At 42.9% G+C, this 16,833-nt stretch overlaps 1 protein-coding gene and 1 long non-coding RNA gene across 2 annotated transcripts in view; one reads left to right on the forward strand and one right to left on the reverse strand.

Moving 5' to 3' along the window:
* LOC143928245 (uncharacterized) overlaps positions 1-10,367 on the reverse strand; it is a 25,012-nt gene extending 14,645 nt beyond the window's left edge. Inside the window, exon 1 of the long non-coding RNA XR_013262383.1 lies at positions 10,255-10,367. This is a non-coding gene — a long non-coding RNA (uncharacterized LOC143928245). The remainder of the gene's footprint in view (positions 1-10,254) is intronic.
* MYOC (myocilin) overlaps positions 8,245-16,833 on the forward strand; it is a 20,062-nt gene continuing 11,473 nt past the window's right edge. The window contains exon 1 of the mRNA XM_077453006.1: positions 8,245-8,918. Within this exon, the coding sequence (XP_077309132.1) occupies positions 8,384-8,918 (535 nt within the window). The 5' untranslated portion in view covers positions 8,245-8,383. The remainder of the gene's footprint in view (positions 8,919-16,833) is intronic.

Consider the following 16,833-nt stretch of genomic DNA (forward strand, 5'->3'; position numbering starts at 1 on the left):
GTTTTGCACTTGCATTTTGAAGAAATAAAGGCATCTAATTTTTACACAATCCGGAGTGCGGCTATCCAGAGTTTCGTTCTGTTTCTACACATTTGGCTTATGCAATCAGCCTGCACCTGGAACCCCATTTGGAGAGCTAGCAGCCTGTCAGTGGTTTTGACTTGGAGCGGTGACATCTTTGTTTGTTTTGTCGACTTTCTGGATCTTTTTACCTCCTCCCATGCTCGCCGCAAGGACTTCTCAGAATCTCTCCCATCCTTTGGAACTCACTATGTCAGGTTAGCTCCTACCCTGTCTGCCTTTAGGTAATCCTTGAAAACTAATTTATTCAGGGAAGCCTACCCCACCTCCACCTAAAACCGCTTCCTTCATCAGATTGTTCTCTACGGCTAATACAGTGCCTTGAAAAAGTATTCATACCCATTGACATTTTCCACATTTTGTCATTTTACAACCAAAAATTTAAATGTATTTTATTGGGATTTTCTGTGATAAACCAACACAAAGTGGCACATAATTGTGAAGTGGAAGGAAAATGATTTTTGAATGCATGCTTAGCATTTTTTGTACCCTGTTATCTTCTTGCTGTGGATTATTTGATTCGTTTTGACGTGACCTACATTGTTTCAATAAAAGACGGGATTTCAAGTCTTTCTCCAGTGTGTGGCTATCCAGAGTTTTGTTCTGCTTACTTGCCCACAGAAGAAGCGAAGAGCGGGACAAGACCCCCGAAGTTGGAAGAAGACCCCCGGAGCTGTCTAATAAAGTACTTTAAAAACCTGTGTTGTTTTTTTATTGACACTTTTTCCCCCAGGTGAATGGGTAGGGGTATCATGTACCCCATACTCATTCACATAGGGTGGGGGGCCGGCATCTGGGGGCCCCCTTATTAAAGGGGCTCCCGGATTCCGATAAGCCTCCCGCCCGCAGACCCCAACAACCAACAGCCAGGGTTTTCGGGAAGATGCCCTTGTCCTCATTAACATGGGGACAAGGTGCTTTGGGGTGGGGGGCCGTGTTGAGGGCACGCGGCCTGGTACGGTTCAGAAGGGGGGGCTCTCGCTCGTCCACACCCCCTTTCATGACCGGCTGGGCTGCGTGCTTGGATAAGGGTCTGGTATGGACTTTGGGAGGACCCCCACGCCGTTTTTTTCTGCATAGGGGTTCCCCTTTAAATCCATACCAGGCGACGGGGCTCACGAGGTGTTAATCTCGCCGATGGAGGCGGCGACATTGACTTCCTTCACTAGTCCCGTCTACCTGGAGTCACGTTCAAAATTAACAGACTTTACTTGTGTGGGCAAGTCCGTTAAATTCAAAAGTCCGGTCGTGTATGGGCCTGTGTGGGCAGGTCCGCTCGTTCGGAAAGTCCGGCGGACCTCTGCTGCAAAGTCTGGCGGATTGTCTGCCGGATAGGCTGATCATGTGTACGCGGCATAAGTGAAAGTAAACCTGCAGCAGAGAAAGATCAAGTCCTCTCCCCTGCCAGACAGGACTGTGCGATATGCAGAGCTGCATAAATCTCAGGACGGGATAGACAGAAATACATATCCTTTGACAGGTAAAACAGCTCTCAAGTATTGGTTTCATCTGTTTATTCAACTGTTTAGACTTCAGTTTTAGAGACTTTGGGGGGATATGCCTTACTATATTAGAAACCTGTTTTAGTTTGTTTTGCCACTATAATTCCATTTTAAGCACCTTGTCTTGTGTTTTTTGTTATGCTCAAAATCAGAATATTCTTCTTCGGGTTTATATTTTAAATTACATTTTTTATTATGTAAGATTTCTACATCATAGATCCAGCTGGACATGATTTATAGTTGTGGCTTCCATAAACTGTCCCATAAAATGATCCTGGCAGTCTCTAGTGTTTGATGGTAGTAGCGGTGCAATTACAACAGTCAATTTCAGTTTCATGGTAATTATCTCCCAGCCTGTGAACCCTTTCTTTTAGTTTAATGATCTAAGTCTCTGCTTTCCCAAAAATAACTGTTTTTTACACAATCCAATAATTATATTAGTAGTATGAAAAGCATTATGTAGTTTGAAAGATAACACTTCATGCATCAAACTCAAACTTTAATCCTCAGTTATAGATCACTTCACATATAGTTAGAAAACACCACCGCCTTTTCTATTTTCCCTGTCCATTAAACAAAAGTACATAGCTGGATTTTGTGAACATAGGTACTGTATGCATCACAGGGATATTATTGTTTCCTAGTGGTGACAACAGTGAAACAGGCTTGTGCAATGTGAATTGGCATAACCAATAAGTATTGAATGACTACAGCATTGGTAGAGCTGCACGATTCTGGCTAAACTGAGAATCACAATTTTTTTTGTTAAGAAGATAGATCACGATTCTCTCACGATTTCTGCAGAGTTTTCATTTTTTTTTTTATACATTGAAGTGTATTTTTTCCCCAAAAATTGCGTTTGAAAGACCACTGGGCAAATACACTGTGCCATTAAATATTGCAGCATTTGCCATTTTATTCCCTAAGGTCTCTGCTAAAATATATATAATGTTTGGGGATTCCAAGTAATTTTCTAGCAAAAAATATTGATTTTAACTTAAGAAAGAAGTGTCAGAAAAAGATTTAGACTTTATTTGGTTAAACTTCCCGCATTTACACGTTGTTGAAAACTTGGCAGACTGTCCAGATTTTTTCTTTACAAACAGAAGTTTATCCCTTTGATCTAAGAAGGAAGAGTTAGTTACAATGTTTCATATTAAAAACTTGGCAGACTCCTGGGATGTTTTCTTTTGACAGCTGAGAGAGCAAATAAGTCTCTCCACTTGTTATATGAAAGAATTGGCAAACTCTGTAATAGAGATCTTCAGAGGGGTTGAATCGAGATCACGATTTTTTAACGATTAATTGTGCAGCTCTAAGCATTGGTGAACAATTCATATCATTGGGGCTTCAAGCTCATCAATAGCAGCAGCCAGGACTGCCTTTAATATTGACTGGACCCTGGGCAAACATTTTCTTGCCTCCTGAAGGTGGAAGCTTTGAGCTACAAAATATGCTTCAGCATTGAAAGGGTGATAAAAGCATCCTTTCAGTGGTGGGTGTAAAGAAAGAGAGAGAAAGGGGTGGAGGAGAAGAGGTGAGAGAGAGAGAAAGGAGGAAAAGAGTGTGGTGGAGCAGGGGGACAAAGATAGAGAAAGAGGCAAAAGAGAGGGGGGGTAGAAAAAGGGGGAGGGAGAGAGAAAGGGAGGAGAGGGGAAAAAAGGGGGAGAGAGAAAAAAGGGAAGACAGTGAGAGGAAGGGCAGAGAGAGGAGAGATGGGAGAGAGAAAGAGGAGAGGGGGGAGGAAAAAGAGTGTGAGAGAGAGAGAGGGGGGTAAGAGAGATGAAAGAGGGGAGAGGGGGGAGAAATAGGAGAGAAAGGGGGAGGGGGAGGGAGAAAGAGGAGAGAGGGTACAAAGAGAGAGAGGGGGAGGGGAACGAGGGAGAGAGAGGGGGGAGAGAGAGGGAGAGGGAAAGGGAAGGGGGGAGAGAGAGAGAGAGGGGGAAGGAGGAGAGAGGGAGAAGAAATAGGAGAGCTGGGGGAGGAGGGGGACGGGGGAGAGAGAGAGAGAAAGGAGGAGAGAAAAAGGGGGAGACAGAGAGAGGATAGAGAGGAAGGAAAGAGAAAGAGATGAGAAAGGAGATAGGAAAGAGGGTGAGAGAAAGGGGAGAGAGAAGTGGGAGGGGGGGAGAGGAGAGAGGGGAGAGATAGAGGGGAGAGAGGAGAAAGAGGGGGAGAGAGGAGAGAGGAGGGGGAGAGGGGGGAAGAGTGTGGGGGAGAAGGGGGAAAAGAGTGTGGGGGAGAGGGGGACAAAGATAGAGAAAGAGAGGCAAAATAGAGAGAGAGCGAGGGGGGGGGGGGAGAGAAAGAAGGAGAGAGAAAAGGGGAGATGAAGAGAGTGGGGGAAAAGAGGAGAGAGAGAAAAAGGGGGAGACAAAGACAGGGGAGAGAGAAAGAGAGGGGGGAGAGGTGAGAGGGAGAAAGAGGGGAGAGAGAAAGATAAGAGAGTGGGAAGAAAGTGGGGGGAGAAAGAGGGGGAGAGAGAGAGAGAGAGAGAGGAGAGAGGGAGGGAGGGAGGGAGGGAGGGGGAGAGAGAGGAAGGAGGAGAAATGGAACAGACAGGTGAGAGGGGGGAGAGAGAAGGGAAAAAGAAGGGGGGGGTGGAGAGAGGGGGGAGCAAAAGGGGGGAGAGAGAAAGAGGGAGAGAGAGTAGAGAGAAAGCGGAGAGAGGGGGGGGGAGAGAGAAAGAGGGGAAGAGAGAGAAAGAGGGGGAGAGAGAGAAAGGTGAAACTCTCTATGGCACTACAAATACCAGCATAGCATGCTCCCATACCTCAGCTCAAAGAGCACAAGCAGACATCCACCAAAAGCAATCACCACAGCCTGTCAGCCTCCCCCCCCGTTGTCAGTGAGGGCAGGGAAGGGGACACAGCTGTTGGCGCAGGACAGCAGAGGGGATGGGGTTATCACTGCAGGGTGACATGGGGACCAGGATAGGTCTGTCTGTGTAGGGTGATGATGGGGACAGACCTGTCAGTGTAGAGAAGCAGAGGAGGCAAAGTGTGTTAATGCAGGGTGGAGGAATGGACAGAGCTGCCAGTGCATGGTGTAGTATGGGGAGAGATTGGTGGTTGATCTGTCAGTGCAGCTGAGGGATGTGCCAGTCCCTCCACCTCTACTCAGTTGCTTCCTTCAGCCTCCTCCTCCTCTCAGGCTGCCTCCTCCTCCTCCCCTCTCTATCTCTACCTCCTGCACTGCCTGCCATTTTCTGTTCCTGTGTCTCCTCCTGGCTCCCCTATTTACAGCCCCATGGGTCCCCCTCGCCTCAGATTCTCCTGTATTTACTATCAGCAGGGCAGAAGCTGGAGGAGGCGGAGCACTAGGAGGCGGAGCAGGTCAGCTCTGAAGAAGGAAGTTACAGCCCCCTCTGCTCTGAATTATGGGGCCTCTGTGTGTGTATATATATATATATATATATATATATATATATATATATGTCACTGGTTGCTAGGCAACCAGACAGTCCTATGACTTGATGGGGGACCATGGGCAGCGGCGGCGGGAACCGGGTCTTGAGATAGTACATAAGACACTAGTATTTGTGTGAGTGTATGAGGATTCTGTGCCGCACGGGCTCAAGTCATTGTTGTGGGGCCCAAAGCAGCTGCCCCTTTTGTCCTGTGTTAAAGACGGCCCTGGCAGCAGCAACACACCCAGGAGCTGACTATCCATTGACAGTAATGAAATAATAAAGAGCCTTTCTTTGCAGATAACTAGCTTACGTATGGACAACCTTTTAGCATAAAGCCCTGTACACAAGGGCTGAATGCCGGGGGACATCAGCCGGTTCAATAAAAACATACAGCCCGTGTGGATAGGAGCCAGAAGACCGAAATGTTCTAGCGGGGGGGGGGGGGGCGTCCCCCTGTCAGAGTACAATAGCTTAGTGGGGGAGATCGCTGTACTAAACTTTGGACCATTAGTACAGTGGCTCCGACCAGAGCTGACAGGTTTTTTTTCTTTTAACCCAATAAAAAACGCATAGTGTGTACTAGGCTTAAGTCAGCAGACCTAAGGATACATACAAAGAATGTTCAGAAATTGATATGTGAATTATCAATTCACATATAAGCCAACTAGTATGATGAAACCAGGAAGATACAGATGGGAATTTAGAAAGAAAATGCTAAAATCTGGATTCTGGGCTGAGAAAATAAAATAAGGGAACGTAGGCAGAAGAGATCAGTATCTGATTGCACCTGCCTTTGCCAGGAAAATGGTTCCTGAGCTAATAGACACCATGACAAAGTGAACTCACTGTACCAACTAACCCCCTGTTAAGCTCCAAAATTTCTCCAGTGTTTTGCATGACATAAATAAACGAAAGAACAACTCACCATGATGCCAGGAAATGGAGCTTAGTGATGGTCAATGCAAATAGTGAAGCAAGATTTTGGGAAAAACAAGAACATTTTTTTTCAGTTTTGCAATAAAAAAAAAAAAAAGAAAGAAAAAATACAATATACAAATTTTATCTAAATTGTCTAGAGCTTGAAAATGGATATTAACAGAAGTAGTAGGTAAGCATTATGATTATATATAAACAACAATTGCAGCACTAAATACAAAAATAATAATATAACATGTGAAATGAAATAAAGTGACAGTAGTCAGTCCATAAGATTTCCATATAGGTCCATACAGAAATAAAGTGATATATTGATGAAACACGTGTCCACCATATAGATACAAGATGTGCCATTACCAGATAGCTAGACTCCACATTATAAGGGTCTAATCACGCATGGAATCACACATCATAAATGATCCATCCACTGGGAAGGGTAGAATCACACCCGTTGGTGCTGGTTAATCACTCTTTCTCATGGTGGTTTATGTAAAAAAGGCAAAAAGTTGCCACGTAGTGTTAAACCAGGGTGGTTTTATTAATAAAAATGGCATTAAAAGTGACCACTGATCCAATACAATATAACAAGTGGATAAAAAAGGTTCTCCCATAAAAATCTGCAGATCAGAGTAGCATGGTATTGCTGGACATAAACTCCACCATTGTTGTTTATATATAATCATAATGCTTACCTACTACTTTGTGTAGCTCTGTTAATATCCATTTTCATGCTCTAGACATTTTAGATAAAATATGTATATTGTATTTTTTTTTCTTTCTTTTTTTTTTTTGTAAAACTGAAAAAATTGTTCTTGTTTTTCCCAAAATATTGCTTCACTATTTGCATTGACCATCACTCTGGCGGATTCCCTTGGGCTAACAGTGGAGCTGATTCATTGGTCGGTGAGTGAGCTTCTGTCGGTGTGGCTACATCAGTTTACTCCTGGGTATGGGAAGAATGGTTCAGTTTGGTAGGGGGAAATAGGTGGTGTGGTCACTGAAGAAGAGGAGCAGTTGCTAATCCTTTATTTTATAGGAAGTAATGTAGCCGGCTGAGTGTCCGTTTCTTCAGTGAATCATAAATTGGCTGGTTTGGCCTTTGTGTTCAAGTGGTTGGATCGCTGGGATCAAACCAAGGAATTCTTGGTTATAAATACAATTGGTGCAGGAAACAGAGAAAATAAATTAAACACCAAAAAAAAAAGCTGAACTTCAGGAATGATCTTTATTGCATGCTTACATTGGTCCAGTTTGTATGAATGTACTGTATATCTCATACCCGAGGGTCTGCCGAAGAAGATGACAATCACTGTAGTAGTTGGGGCTACTAAAGTGGTAACCATGAATTTTTGGGTTCTGTGTCCAGCAGCTTTCCCTCTGTACATTGACAACAGGGGATTGATCGCTTGGCATTGCCACCATTTATAGATTGGATGAGATGTAAATCATGATGTCACTGCTCCTTATCTCCACCTTGTGCAATCACCTTGTATTCAATGAAAAAATATAAGTTGTTCTGCGAATAGCAGTGCCGAGCAAGAGAATTCTTTGGCCAGTTTTTGGAAAGAAAGCCTTTCACACAGGACCCAGAAGATCGTGGCTATCACTGTAGTAGCGCTGATTGCTATAGCTTATTTACATTGGTTCTTGCTGGACTGATGTAAGTATGCAATAAGGATCATACCTGGAGTTGAGCTTTAAGCATCTGCCTTAGCTGAAATTTCTTCTGAAAATTGTGCTCAAACTCCATATCTACATTTTTGTTCTGGGTTAGAAACTCAGAAAGTGCTAAATCCAAAGGAGGAGGATGGCAGAAGCAGCTAGCACTTTCTTCTAATACATAATATGTGATTTTAACATAAGGAATACATCTTGTTCTATTTTCTTCTATGTACAGATGTGAAATTTTCACCGAGTCTTATTCATCTTTGGGAAAAAAATAAAGTTCAGACATTTTCTTTAGTACATTACCAAAAGTCTTTCTGAAATGGGATTTATTGCAAAGATATTTAACCCTGCCCTACAATAACAATTAAAATACTTAGCAAGCTGCTGGATTAAGTAAGTAAAATTCTGTTGCTGGTCTGTCAGTAATGGTATAACAGGCTGGATATGTTTACATGTTGATTTAGCCCTCTTGAAAGCAGCGACTACTAAGCAGCAAGAGCCTGCAATATGAGCTGGCTCCAGGCAGTGTCACTCCACAGCTGAGACGCAAGAGTCTGGAAGATTCTTGTCATTTTATCTATCCCCCTCTTCTAGGCCCGCCTCCACCCCATCCCTTATCCATGCTAAGTGTATAAAGGAGATGCTGAGGTGAGCAGTCCCATAGAGAGAAACTTATTTTAGTTTGGTGACTAACTTTAGTTTATAGTAGTCTGCCTTAACTGAGTTTTAGAAACAGATTGTCTTGTTGGACATATTAAGCATCAACATATCTCAGTGCAGCAACATGGGGTTTTTCACCCTTCATATTTTGGTGCCACTGGTATTTTGCCTGGCACAAGGGAGTCCTCAACTCAGAAGAGCCAATGATCGCCAAGGGCAATGTACATATACTTTCACAGTGCCCAGTCCTTCAGAAGGAAGCTGTACTGAACCTGGAGAAGCAATGACATCTATTAGAGAGCTTCAGCGTGAAAATGCAGCCCGTACCCAAGAGACAGCTGGCTTACAAACCAGGGTCAGCTTGTTGGAGAAGATGGTGAATAAATTCTTAGGAGGAAAAGACCTACAACAAGCCACTTCTTCACCTCAATCTTGGTCAGATAATCAGAAGGAGCTGGAGACATTGAGAATGCAAAAGGATGAATGGGAAGGACAGAGGGTGAGTCTTGAGATGGCCTACTCTGACCTCTTGAAGGAAAAGACATCTTTGGAAGAAGAAAAACAAAAACTAACTGAGAGACTAGAAAGAGTACAAGGACAATGTCCACCTGTTACTGAGGTGTCAAGGAACAGGGACCAGCAGGTTTCACCAAGACAAGGTAAGTCTAGAATAACATACTAGGGCAGTGATGGTGAACCTTGGCACCCCAGATGTTTTCCCATGATGCTCATGCACTCTGAAGTGTAGTTGAGCATCATGGGAAATGTAGTTCCAAAACATCTAGGGTGCCAAGGTTTGCCATCACTGCCCTAGGGGGTTGATTTACTAAAACTAGAGAGTGCAAAATCTGGTGCAGCTGTGCATGGTAGCCAATCAGCTTATGACTTCAGCTTATACAATTAAGCTTTGGCAATAAAACCTGGAAGCTGATTGGTTTCTATGAAGAGCTACACCAGATTTTGCACTCTCCAGTTTTGTTAAATCAACCCCTATACTTATCTAATTTGAAGTTATTATGGAATTGTAAAAAACATTACCCAAAGAAGGCAACAATAATTGAACCTCCTGATTTAAAGATTACAAAATGTCAAACATTATAACATAAGCAGGTGACTACTTTTCAAAATTATATATAAGAAAATATATTTAGAGCTGCAAAAAAAGGTAGTCTGTAAGGATTATATTAGTTAGTTTTACATTAGATTTCTACACTTTACCTTGTTTCTAATCCTCTGCACATTTAACCCTAAACATGGAATGTATATTACTACCATCAGAAATGTGGTGAGAAATGTTATCCTGACCACAACTTGCTAACACCAATGCATAAAAGTAATATGGTACCTTTAAGCAAGGGACTGATGTCAAAGCCTGTTAAGGTATCACCTTGGCAACTTGACACTATAAGCCAGTGTACTAATGACAAGTATCCTATTAACAAAATTAACCAGATTATTGGAGACTAGAGCAGCCATTCTTTAACCGGTTTACAGTTTTAAAGTAGAAGTTCACCCAAAAACTAACTCTAAGGCCCCTTTCACACGTGTGCCTCCACTTTGCCTCCACAGACTTTGCTTGTTCAGCAGGGGATCGCTCCAAAGATCTCCACTAAGCAGGCTGATGACAGGTCCTGTCCACTCACTGTGCAGAGCAGAGACGGACCTAGTCCCACTCTCCTCTATGGGGAAATCGGGTGAAAACAGACCACCTGTCCATTTTCATCTGATCATATCCGATCTGATTCGCCAGATGGATGGAAAATAGGACCACCATCGGTCTGTATTTTGCGGACAGGATCAGTTCGGATAGCGGCAGATGTCACCGCTGACATCCACTGCTCCATAGGGGAGAGTGCAAGGTCCAATCAGGTCTGTCTGAAAAACTGACTGACGGACCTGATCGGAAAGCCAGTGTGAAAGGGGCCTAAATCTACTTGCAGACACATTCTAAAACTAATCTATCTAACCCTGTAAAAAAGAAATCGCTATACATACTTTTTCTAAAGCAAATCTGGTCCGGCCTTCCTGTGGCGGATGCTGTGTGCAGGAGAGAACCAAAACAGCTTGGAAATGCCTGGGAAGTGACGTCACCCATAGAGTTACTATGGGGCTTCCGTTTTCGGCTGCCTCTCCTGCACACTCCCACATAGAGAAGTCAATGCTGACAGCTCAGTGTGGGACCGGCCGGAGTGGATGGAGAAAAGTTATGTTTAGCAATTTCTTCTCTACAGGGCTAGATTCGTTTTAGAATGTGGCTGCAAGTAGGTTTAGAGTTAGCAAGGTTTTGGGTGAACTTTTACTTTAAGTATCATTGAGCCATATTTCAAGAATCTCACTTGTCAGTTTGCTGTTACTCTAAGATACCAAATAAAGCAGTTGCCAACAGAATTTTTAACACTAACCATAAAAAAGGATACCAAAAACATTTTTGATCTGCATTTGGATTTCCAGACCAAAGGAGATGGACAGTAGTCTAGGAATATCAACCCTTTTAAGCAGTTCATTAGTTCTGTTTTGTTAACCACCAAACCATTAGATCTTCATGAAGTAGAACAATGCAAAAAATAATATTTTCAATAATTCACAGTGACTATCATCGTATTATATGAAAAAAGGTGTGAATTCGGTTTGGCTGCAATGAATCCATGTGTGTTATTTTACATGGATCTTGCTTGTATCTATCTGTCGTCACTTACCTACTGCTCCAAATACAATGATATTTCCTTGTTTTGATATCACAAACCATACATTGATTCGTCTTGACTGATTACACTGACCGTATACCTTTTAGAAATATGCTCAAATGTTTGCTTCTGCAAATGTTTTTAAATTGTCTAGCATATAGTACATCTAAAATACAAACCACATTTACAGTAATAGTATAAAAATTACTGTTTAGTGAGTTAAGAGTGGAAGAATAATAGAAATTAAAAATCACAAATTCAATACAATTGTGGTCAGTATGAGTGAGAAATGTTTTGGTTTCAGTAAACGGGTTAATGTATGTACTTCTGGAAGTGACTACATTCACAAGTGTTTTAGATTTGTGTCTGCATTTTCTTGCTTCACCTCCTGTGCAAATACACAACCATTTGCTCTGGTTACTCAACTCTTTTCTCCCAAGTGTTTGAAAATCAAAACGTAGCCACACATGCAAGTTATAGGACTGTTAAATAGAGGATGTTTCGTGTTTTATTATAACAATGACAAAATACATGGGTATGCAGTTCAACCTGTTTTTAGTTGCTCCAGTTGCAACATATGCAAAGACATGCTTGCTTAAAGTGACACTGTCACAAGAGAAGTAGGGGCTGTCATTGCAAGACTCCTTGTGAAAATGCTTGATTGCTGTCTGTGTCTGAATTCCCTATGTGTCAGAACTGGCGTTCTCAGGGGAGAGTTCAGTAACCTTCATTATACTTTTACCAGCATGAGACAAAAAAAAACAACCCACCAGTTTCTGGATACATTGAAATTAGGAGAATGTAAATCCTAGTGTCATTTCTGTGGCAGTAGCCTGCTCTTCACTAACGATGCCCTCTTTTTCCCAGTAAGGCTGATTGACCACAAAGTTATGCCTGAAAGATCATCACCTGCTTCCTAGTCCTTTTTAAGTGACAACATATTCATTAGGTTGCAAGGATTAGTAACACGAGACAAGACATACCTAAAGGGATCCCGGTATCTGGTGTTCGCAAAGTATTTATGGTCTGATAATGAACATATGAATTCCACAGATTTAAAGGGCATCATAAGTTCACACAAGGCTCATTTAGCTTCTTGCCAGACCACACTGCTATAAATGAAACTGTATAAAAACAGTGACCTGGCTGAAATATAATCAGTTAAAAACTCATGCGTGTTCCCATCCGAGTCTCTTTGCTGCATCCATTGACACAGACATCGGTATTCGGTCCCGCCCCCCACTCCCTCGTCACTGGCTTTGATTGACAGCACTGGGAGCCAATGGCTTCCAGTGCCCCAGCGAGACCCAGAAGCGAGGGGAGAAAAGATCTGCAGATGAGCACGACGCTGGATCGAATGAGGTCTCAGGTAAGTAAAGGGAGGCTGAGGGGGCGATGCTGACACCTAAACATTTTTTACCTTAAAGGGGTTGTAAACCCTTGTGTTTTTTCACCTTAATGCATCCTATGCATTAAGGTGAAAAAACTTCTGACACTGACCAGCCCCCTAGTCCCCATTTTTACTCACCTGAGCCCATTCGTTCCCATGGCAGAGACGCGCTCTACCTCTCTGCCCATTGTCTTGGCTCTTGATTGAATAGATTGATAGCAGTGCAGCCATTGGCCTCCACTGCTGTCGATCTAATCCAATGATGCGGGGGACAGGGACGAGGCTGAGTCCTGCATTCTGTGTGAATGTACACAGATGTAGGACTCTGGAGCGCACCCGCACGGGTGTCCACCTTAGGAGAGCCTTCTCCATTATGGACACTCGATGCAGGGAGGCGCTACCAGCGCTGCCAGGGGACCCAAGAAGTCGAGGATCGAAGCCACTGCAAAACTAACTGCACAATGGAGGTAAGTATGACATGTTTGTTATTTTTATTTTTTTAAAGAGGGTTTACAACCCCTTTGATGCAAGGAATGCATTAAGGTAAAACATGTTTAGACTTTACAACCACTTTCCATTAAAGAAGGGAACCTCAGTTTTGGCCAATGTGGCCTGCCGGTGTTTAAGTCTGGTGAGCTACATTAGGCCATCACTCCTACCCTCTCCTAATGTGTAGTTGGGACATGGGAAGGAACTCTGTGTTTGGCTACGTTCATTGAACATTAAAGGCTAAGTTCACTTTTTCCAGAAAATGACCAATGCATTTAAGGAGCCCCAGTCCTGTTTGTTGCTAGGAGGTGAAAATCTTTGGCTTACTCCTCCATTACAGGAGTGAAATCCAACCATTTTTCATGCATCAGAAACATCATTAAATGGTTGAATGAAACCTCAGTTTTTGGCCAGTATGGCCTGCCAATGTTCTAGTCTGGTGACTTACAGTAGGCCATCACTCCAGTCCTGTGCTCTACAAATAAGCAGTTAGGACATGGAAAGACATTCGGTTTTGGGCAGCTTGCACTAGATATTAAAGGCAAAGTGAATCTTTTTCCAGGAAATGAAAGGTCAAGAGACCCCAGTCTTGCCTTACTGCTAGGATGTGAAACCTTTGGATGCTCATTCCCAGCATTGCAGGAGTAAACACCAATGGTTTTCACATCTTAGCAACAAGGTTGGATGTTGGGATTGCTAACTGGGAGTTTTATGCCCAGGTTCCCAGGGGGCCCAAATGGCCTACATGTATCACAATGAAATCCCTAAACATTTTACAAAGCTTCTTGATTTTTAATACATACTGGGGCCCCTTCACTGCATAGGCTATTTTCTATAAAATATATAAAATAGACCTTTTGTTGCAGAACATTGGTCCATCTATTTTGGTGAGTCCAGGCTATCCAAAGGAGTGTGCACGATTGGTGTAAGGAATCTTAATCACAGCCATGGAACACTTTTACTGATTTAAAGCAGGGCACTTTTTTGGACTGTTTTATGGACTTATGGACTGATGGTGGAAAGGACACTTATATATTACTTTTATATTTGTCTTTTTTACTTAAGGATGCATATATGAATATTTTCTTATATATCTTACTTATATAAAAATTAACGCTGACTATGGGGTTTTCTATAATTTTTCACTTAGTGGTTTTACTTTTTTTGTTTGCAGCTTTTTTTGTCTTTTGTCTTTGTTAGTTTCACATTTTTTTCACAGTGTATATTTTCTGTATAAGTTGAACTTAACCTTTTAAGTATGAAAAATTTGACAGAATTTAGTGTCCGTTGTTTTTTTCCAGTTGAACTGAAGCAATGTTCAACAATTTAAAGTTGAATTTTATACTTCATGCCACACAGTGCAAGAAAGCATAAAACTAGTTCACCTCCTTGCCTCCCAACTGCACATTAGGGAGCAAGCAGACCATGTTGTTTTTTTGTTGTAGAAGTTTGGACCTGCCTGCCCCATCCCATCTCCTGACCTAGACAAATGATGTTCAGTGCCCCTGGTTCTCGTCACATATCCATGGAGGCAGCAGGAGCACTGCACATCATTCCATTTATTAAGGGAGGAGGGGACAGGCCTAGTGGAAGAGAACCCAGAAGAGACGTCAGACTCCTGATGATGTCACAGGAGAAAATGGCAGCACGGGACCCCAGCAGTGGGTGTAGAGAAGTTTATCAGCAGGACAATGATGGATCTGCTGGGTCAGTGAGTATCTGAACTGTGCAAAACCTAGTATCAAATAAGCAGGGGATTAAAAATAAATAAATAATTGGGGGAAGGGGGTTCCTCTTTAATTTGGCTCTAGATAATAGTCAAAGCAGAATTATAGGTCATGATGAATGCTAAAGAGATTGCCACAAAGAGAGCCATAAGTTTTCTTAGAGATACCTAAGTGGAATTTGAATATAAAGCTGTAGGTCAGACTTAGTTTAATGTGGACTTGGGGTGTCCTGGAGACCAGAGCCCTAAATTGTTGTACAGTGGACATGTTAACTTTTTTTCAGTAACAATACATAGTAATCAGAGACTGATTGAGACAAAAGGACACAACACTTCTCTGTGGTGAAAACCTTTTGTATGACAGGTTAAGCATTTGTACCTTTTATTCAATTGACTCTTACTCTTAATATGATATGTGCTCAGAGATATATGGATGGTTGAACACGGTGGCACATTCTTGATTTTATGGCCAGGACTTCCCAATGGATGAAGGATCAAAGCAAAAATGAATGTGAACAAGTCCTTAGTTATTCTTTTTGATTATTTTTTTACAATGTTGTTTATATATTTTCAAACATTTTAAAAGCCTTGTTTGGGTGGGTGGGTGAAATATCAGTGGTCTAAACATACCCTTGATGTCTCACTTCTGAGGCCGCGTACACACGCGGGGACTGTTCGCCCAACTTTGTCCGCTGAACAGTGTTTCGGCGGACAGTCCGCTCGTGTGTGGGCTTTCAGCGGACAGTTTCAGCGAACAGTCCGCTGAACAAGGTTTTTCGGAAATTCCCCCTCGTGTGTAGGCTTGTTCGTCAAACTAAGTTCCGCGCATGCTCAGAAAGGATTTACACGCCGAAAGTTATAATGCAGTGTATAGGACGTCGTATTTTTCGTCCCGTCGTACGTGCCGTTCACGTCATCGCGCACGGTTTCAGCAAACTGTTCGTTCGTCGTGTGTGGCCATGTCCGTCCATGCTAATTTTGAACAGACTGTTTGCTGAAACTGTTTGACGGACAAAGTTGGGCGAACAGTCCCCGCGTGTGTACGCGGCCTGAGACAGAGAAAGGGACTAGGGCTATAGATTCCTCAATCCTTACCCTGCAGCCTCAGCTGCACTGCAGAATGAATGAACAGGAAGCACAATGTACAGGGTCTCCCTGTTCACAAACTAAAACATAGTAAACACAGATTAATATGCTTAAATTATAAATTAACAAAGTAACCGATTGATACTGATCGCCCCCTGCTCCCCATCCTGAAATGACCCCCCTGTACCCCGCAGCAGCTGCAGCCAGCGGGAAATAGAGAAGGAGAATTCAGCAATGCTGTGGGGGGCAACAGGTTTATCAAAGCATCAGGAAAAGGGGGTGATCAGAGCCCCCCTTTCCCAAAGCACCCACCCCCATGTTGAGGGCATGTAGCCTGGTACGGCTCGGGGGGGGGGGGGGGCAGTGCTCGTCCCCACCCCCTTTCCTGACTGGCTGGGCTGCGTGTACGCATAAGGGTCTGGTATGGATTTTGGAGGGACCGCCAAGGCGTTTTTTCAGAGTAGGGGCTTCCCCTTAAAATCCATACCAGACCTAAAATGGACATTGTCGCCTCTCTCTCTTGCACTTGCTGCAATAGGAAAATGTGTTTTTCCTATTGCAGCGAGTGCAAGATGTACAGTACCCAGAAGGAACTGGATCCGGCGGAGTTCTGGCGGGAAAATTTAAAACATTCTATTTCTAAAGTCCGTTGGATTTTTGGCAAGCAAAGGTTCGATGGAGCCCACACACGATTAAATTGTCCGACGGATTCATTCCGTCGGACCTTTGTTGTCAAAAAGTCCGGTCGTGTGTATGTGGCATTAGTTTCAATTTGCATGCAATCAGACAGGCCCTTGCACTACATGGTTTTGGTAAATGCGAAGACAAAAATCTAATGGTGTATATGGGGCTTTACCCTTAATACTCCTGTCTTGCACACACTGCCCACAAGAGAGAAGGAGTTCTGCTTTAAGGAGGGGGTATGATTAATGTCAGCTCTGAGAAGGCGGGTTTGGCTTTGGAAACATCATTGTGTGGATGCACCCTGAATCTCTGCCAGGTAGCATTGCAAGGAAGAGAGTTTTGGTGCTATGGAGGAACACAGGTCCAAATATATAATGCACCCTTTGCCACCTTTTTTTTTTCTTTTTTTTTTCTTTTTTTTGTCATTTTCTGTGCAATGCATAATTACTACAAAAAAAATTATAATAATATTTAATAATAAGTATGTTTTACCTCTGAACACAACACAGTAGAAA

The sequence above is a fragment of the Lithobates pipiens genome, unplaced genomic scaffold (genome assembly GCF_037356315.1).
Source record: "Lithobates pipiens isolate NorthernLeopardFrog02 unplaced genomic scaffold, aLitPip1_a1.2 Scaffold_23, whole genome shotgun sequence".
NCBI classification, from domain to species: domain Eukaryota; kingdom Metazoa; phylum Chordata; class Amphibia; order Anura; family Ranidae; genus Lithobates; species Lithobates pipiens.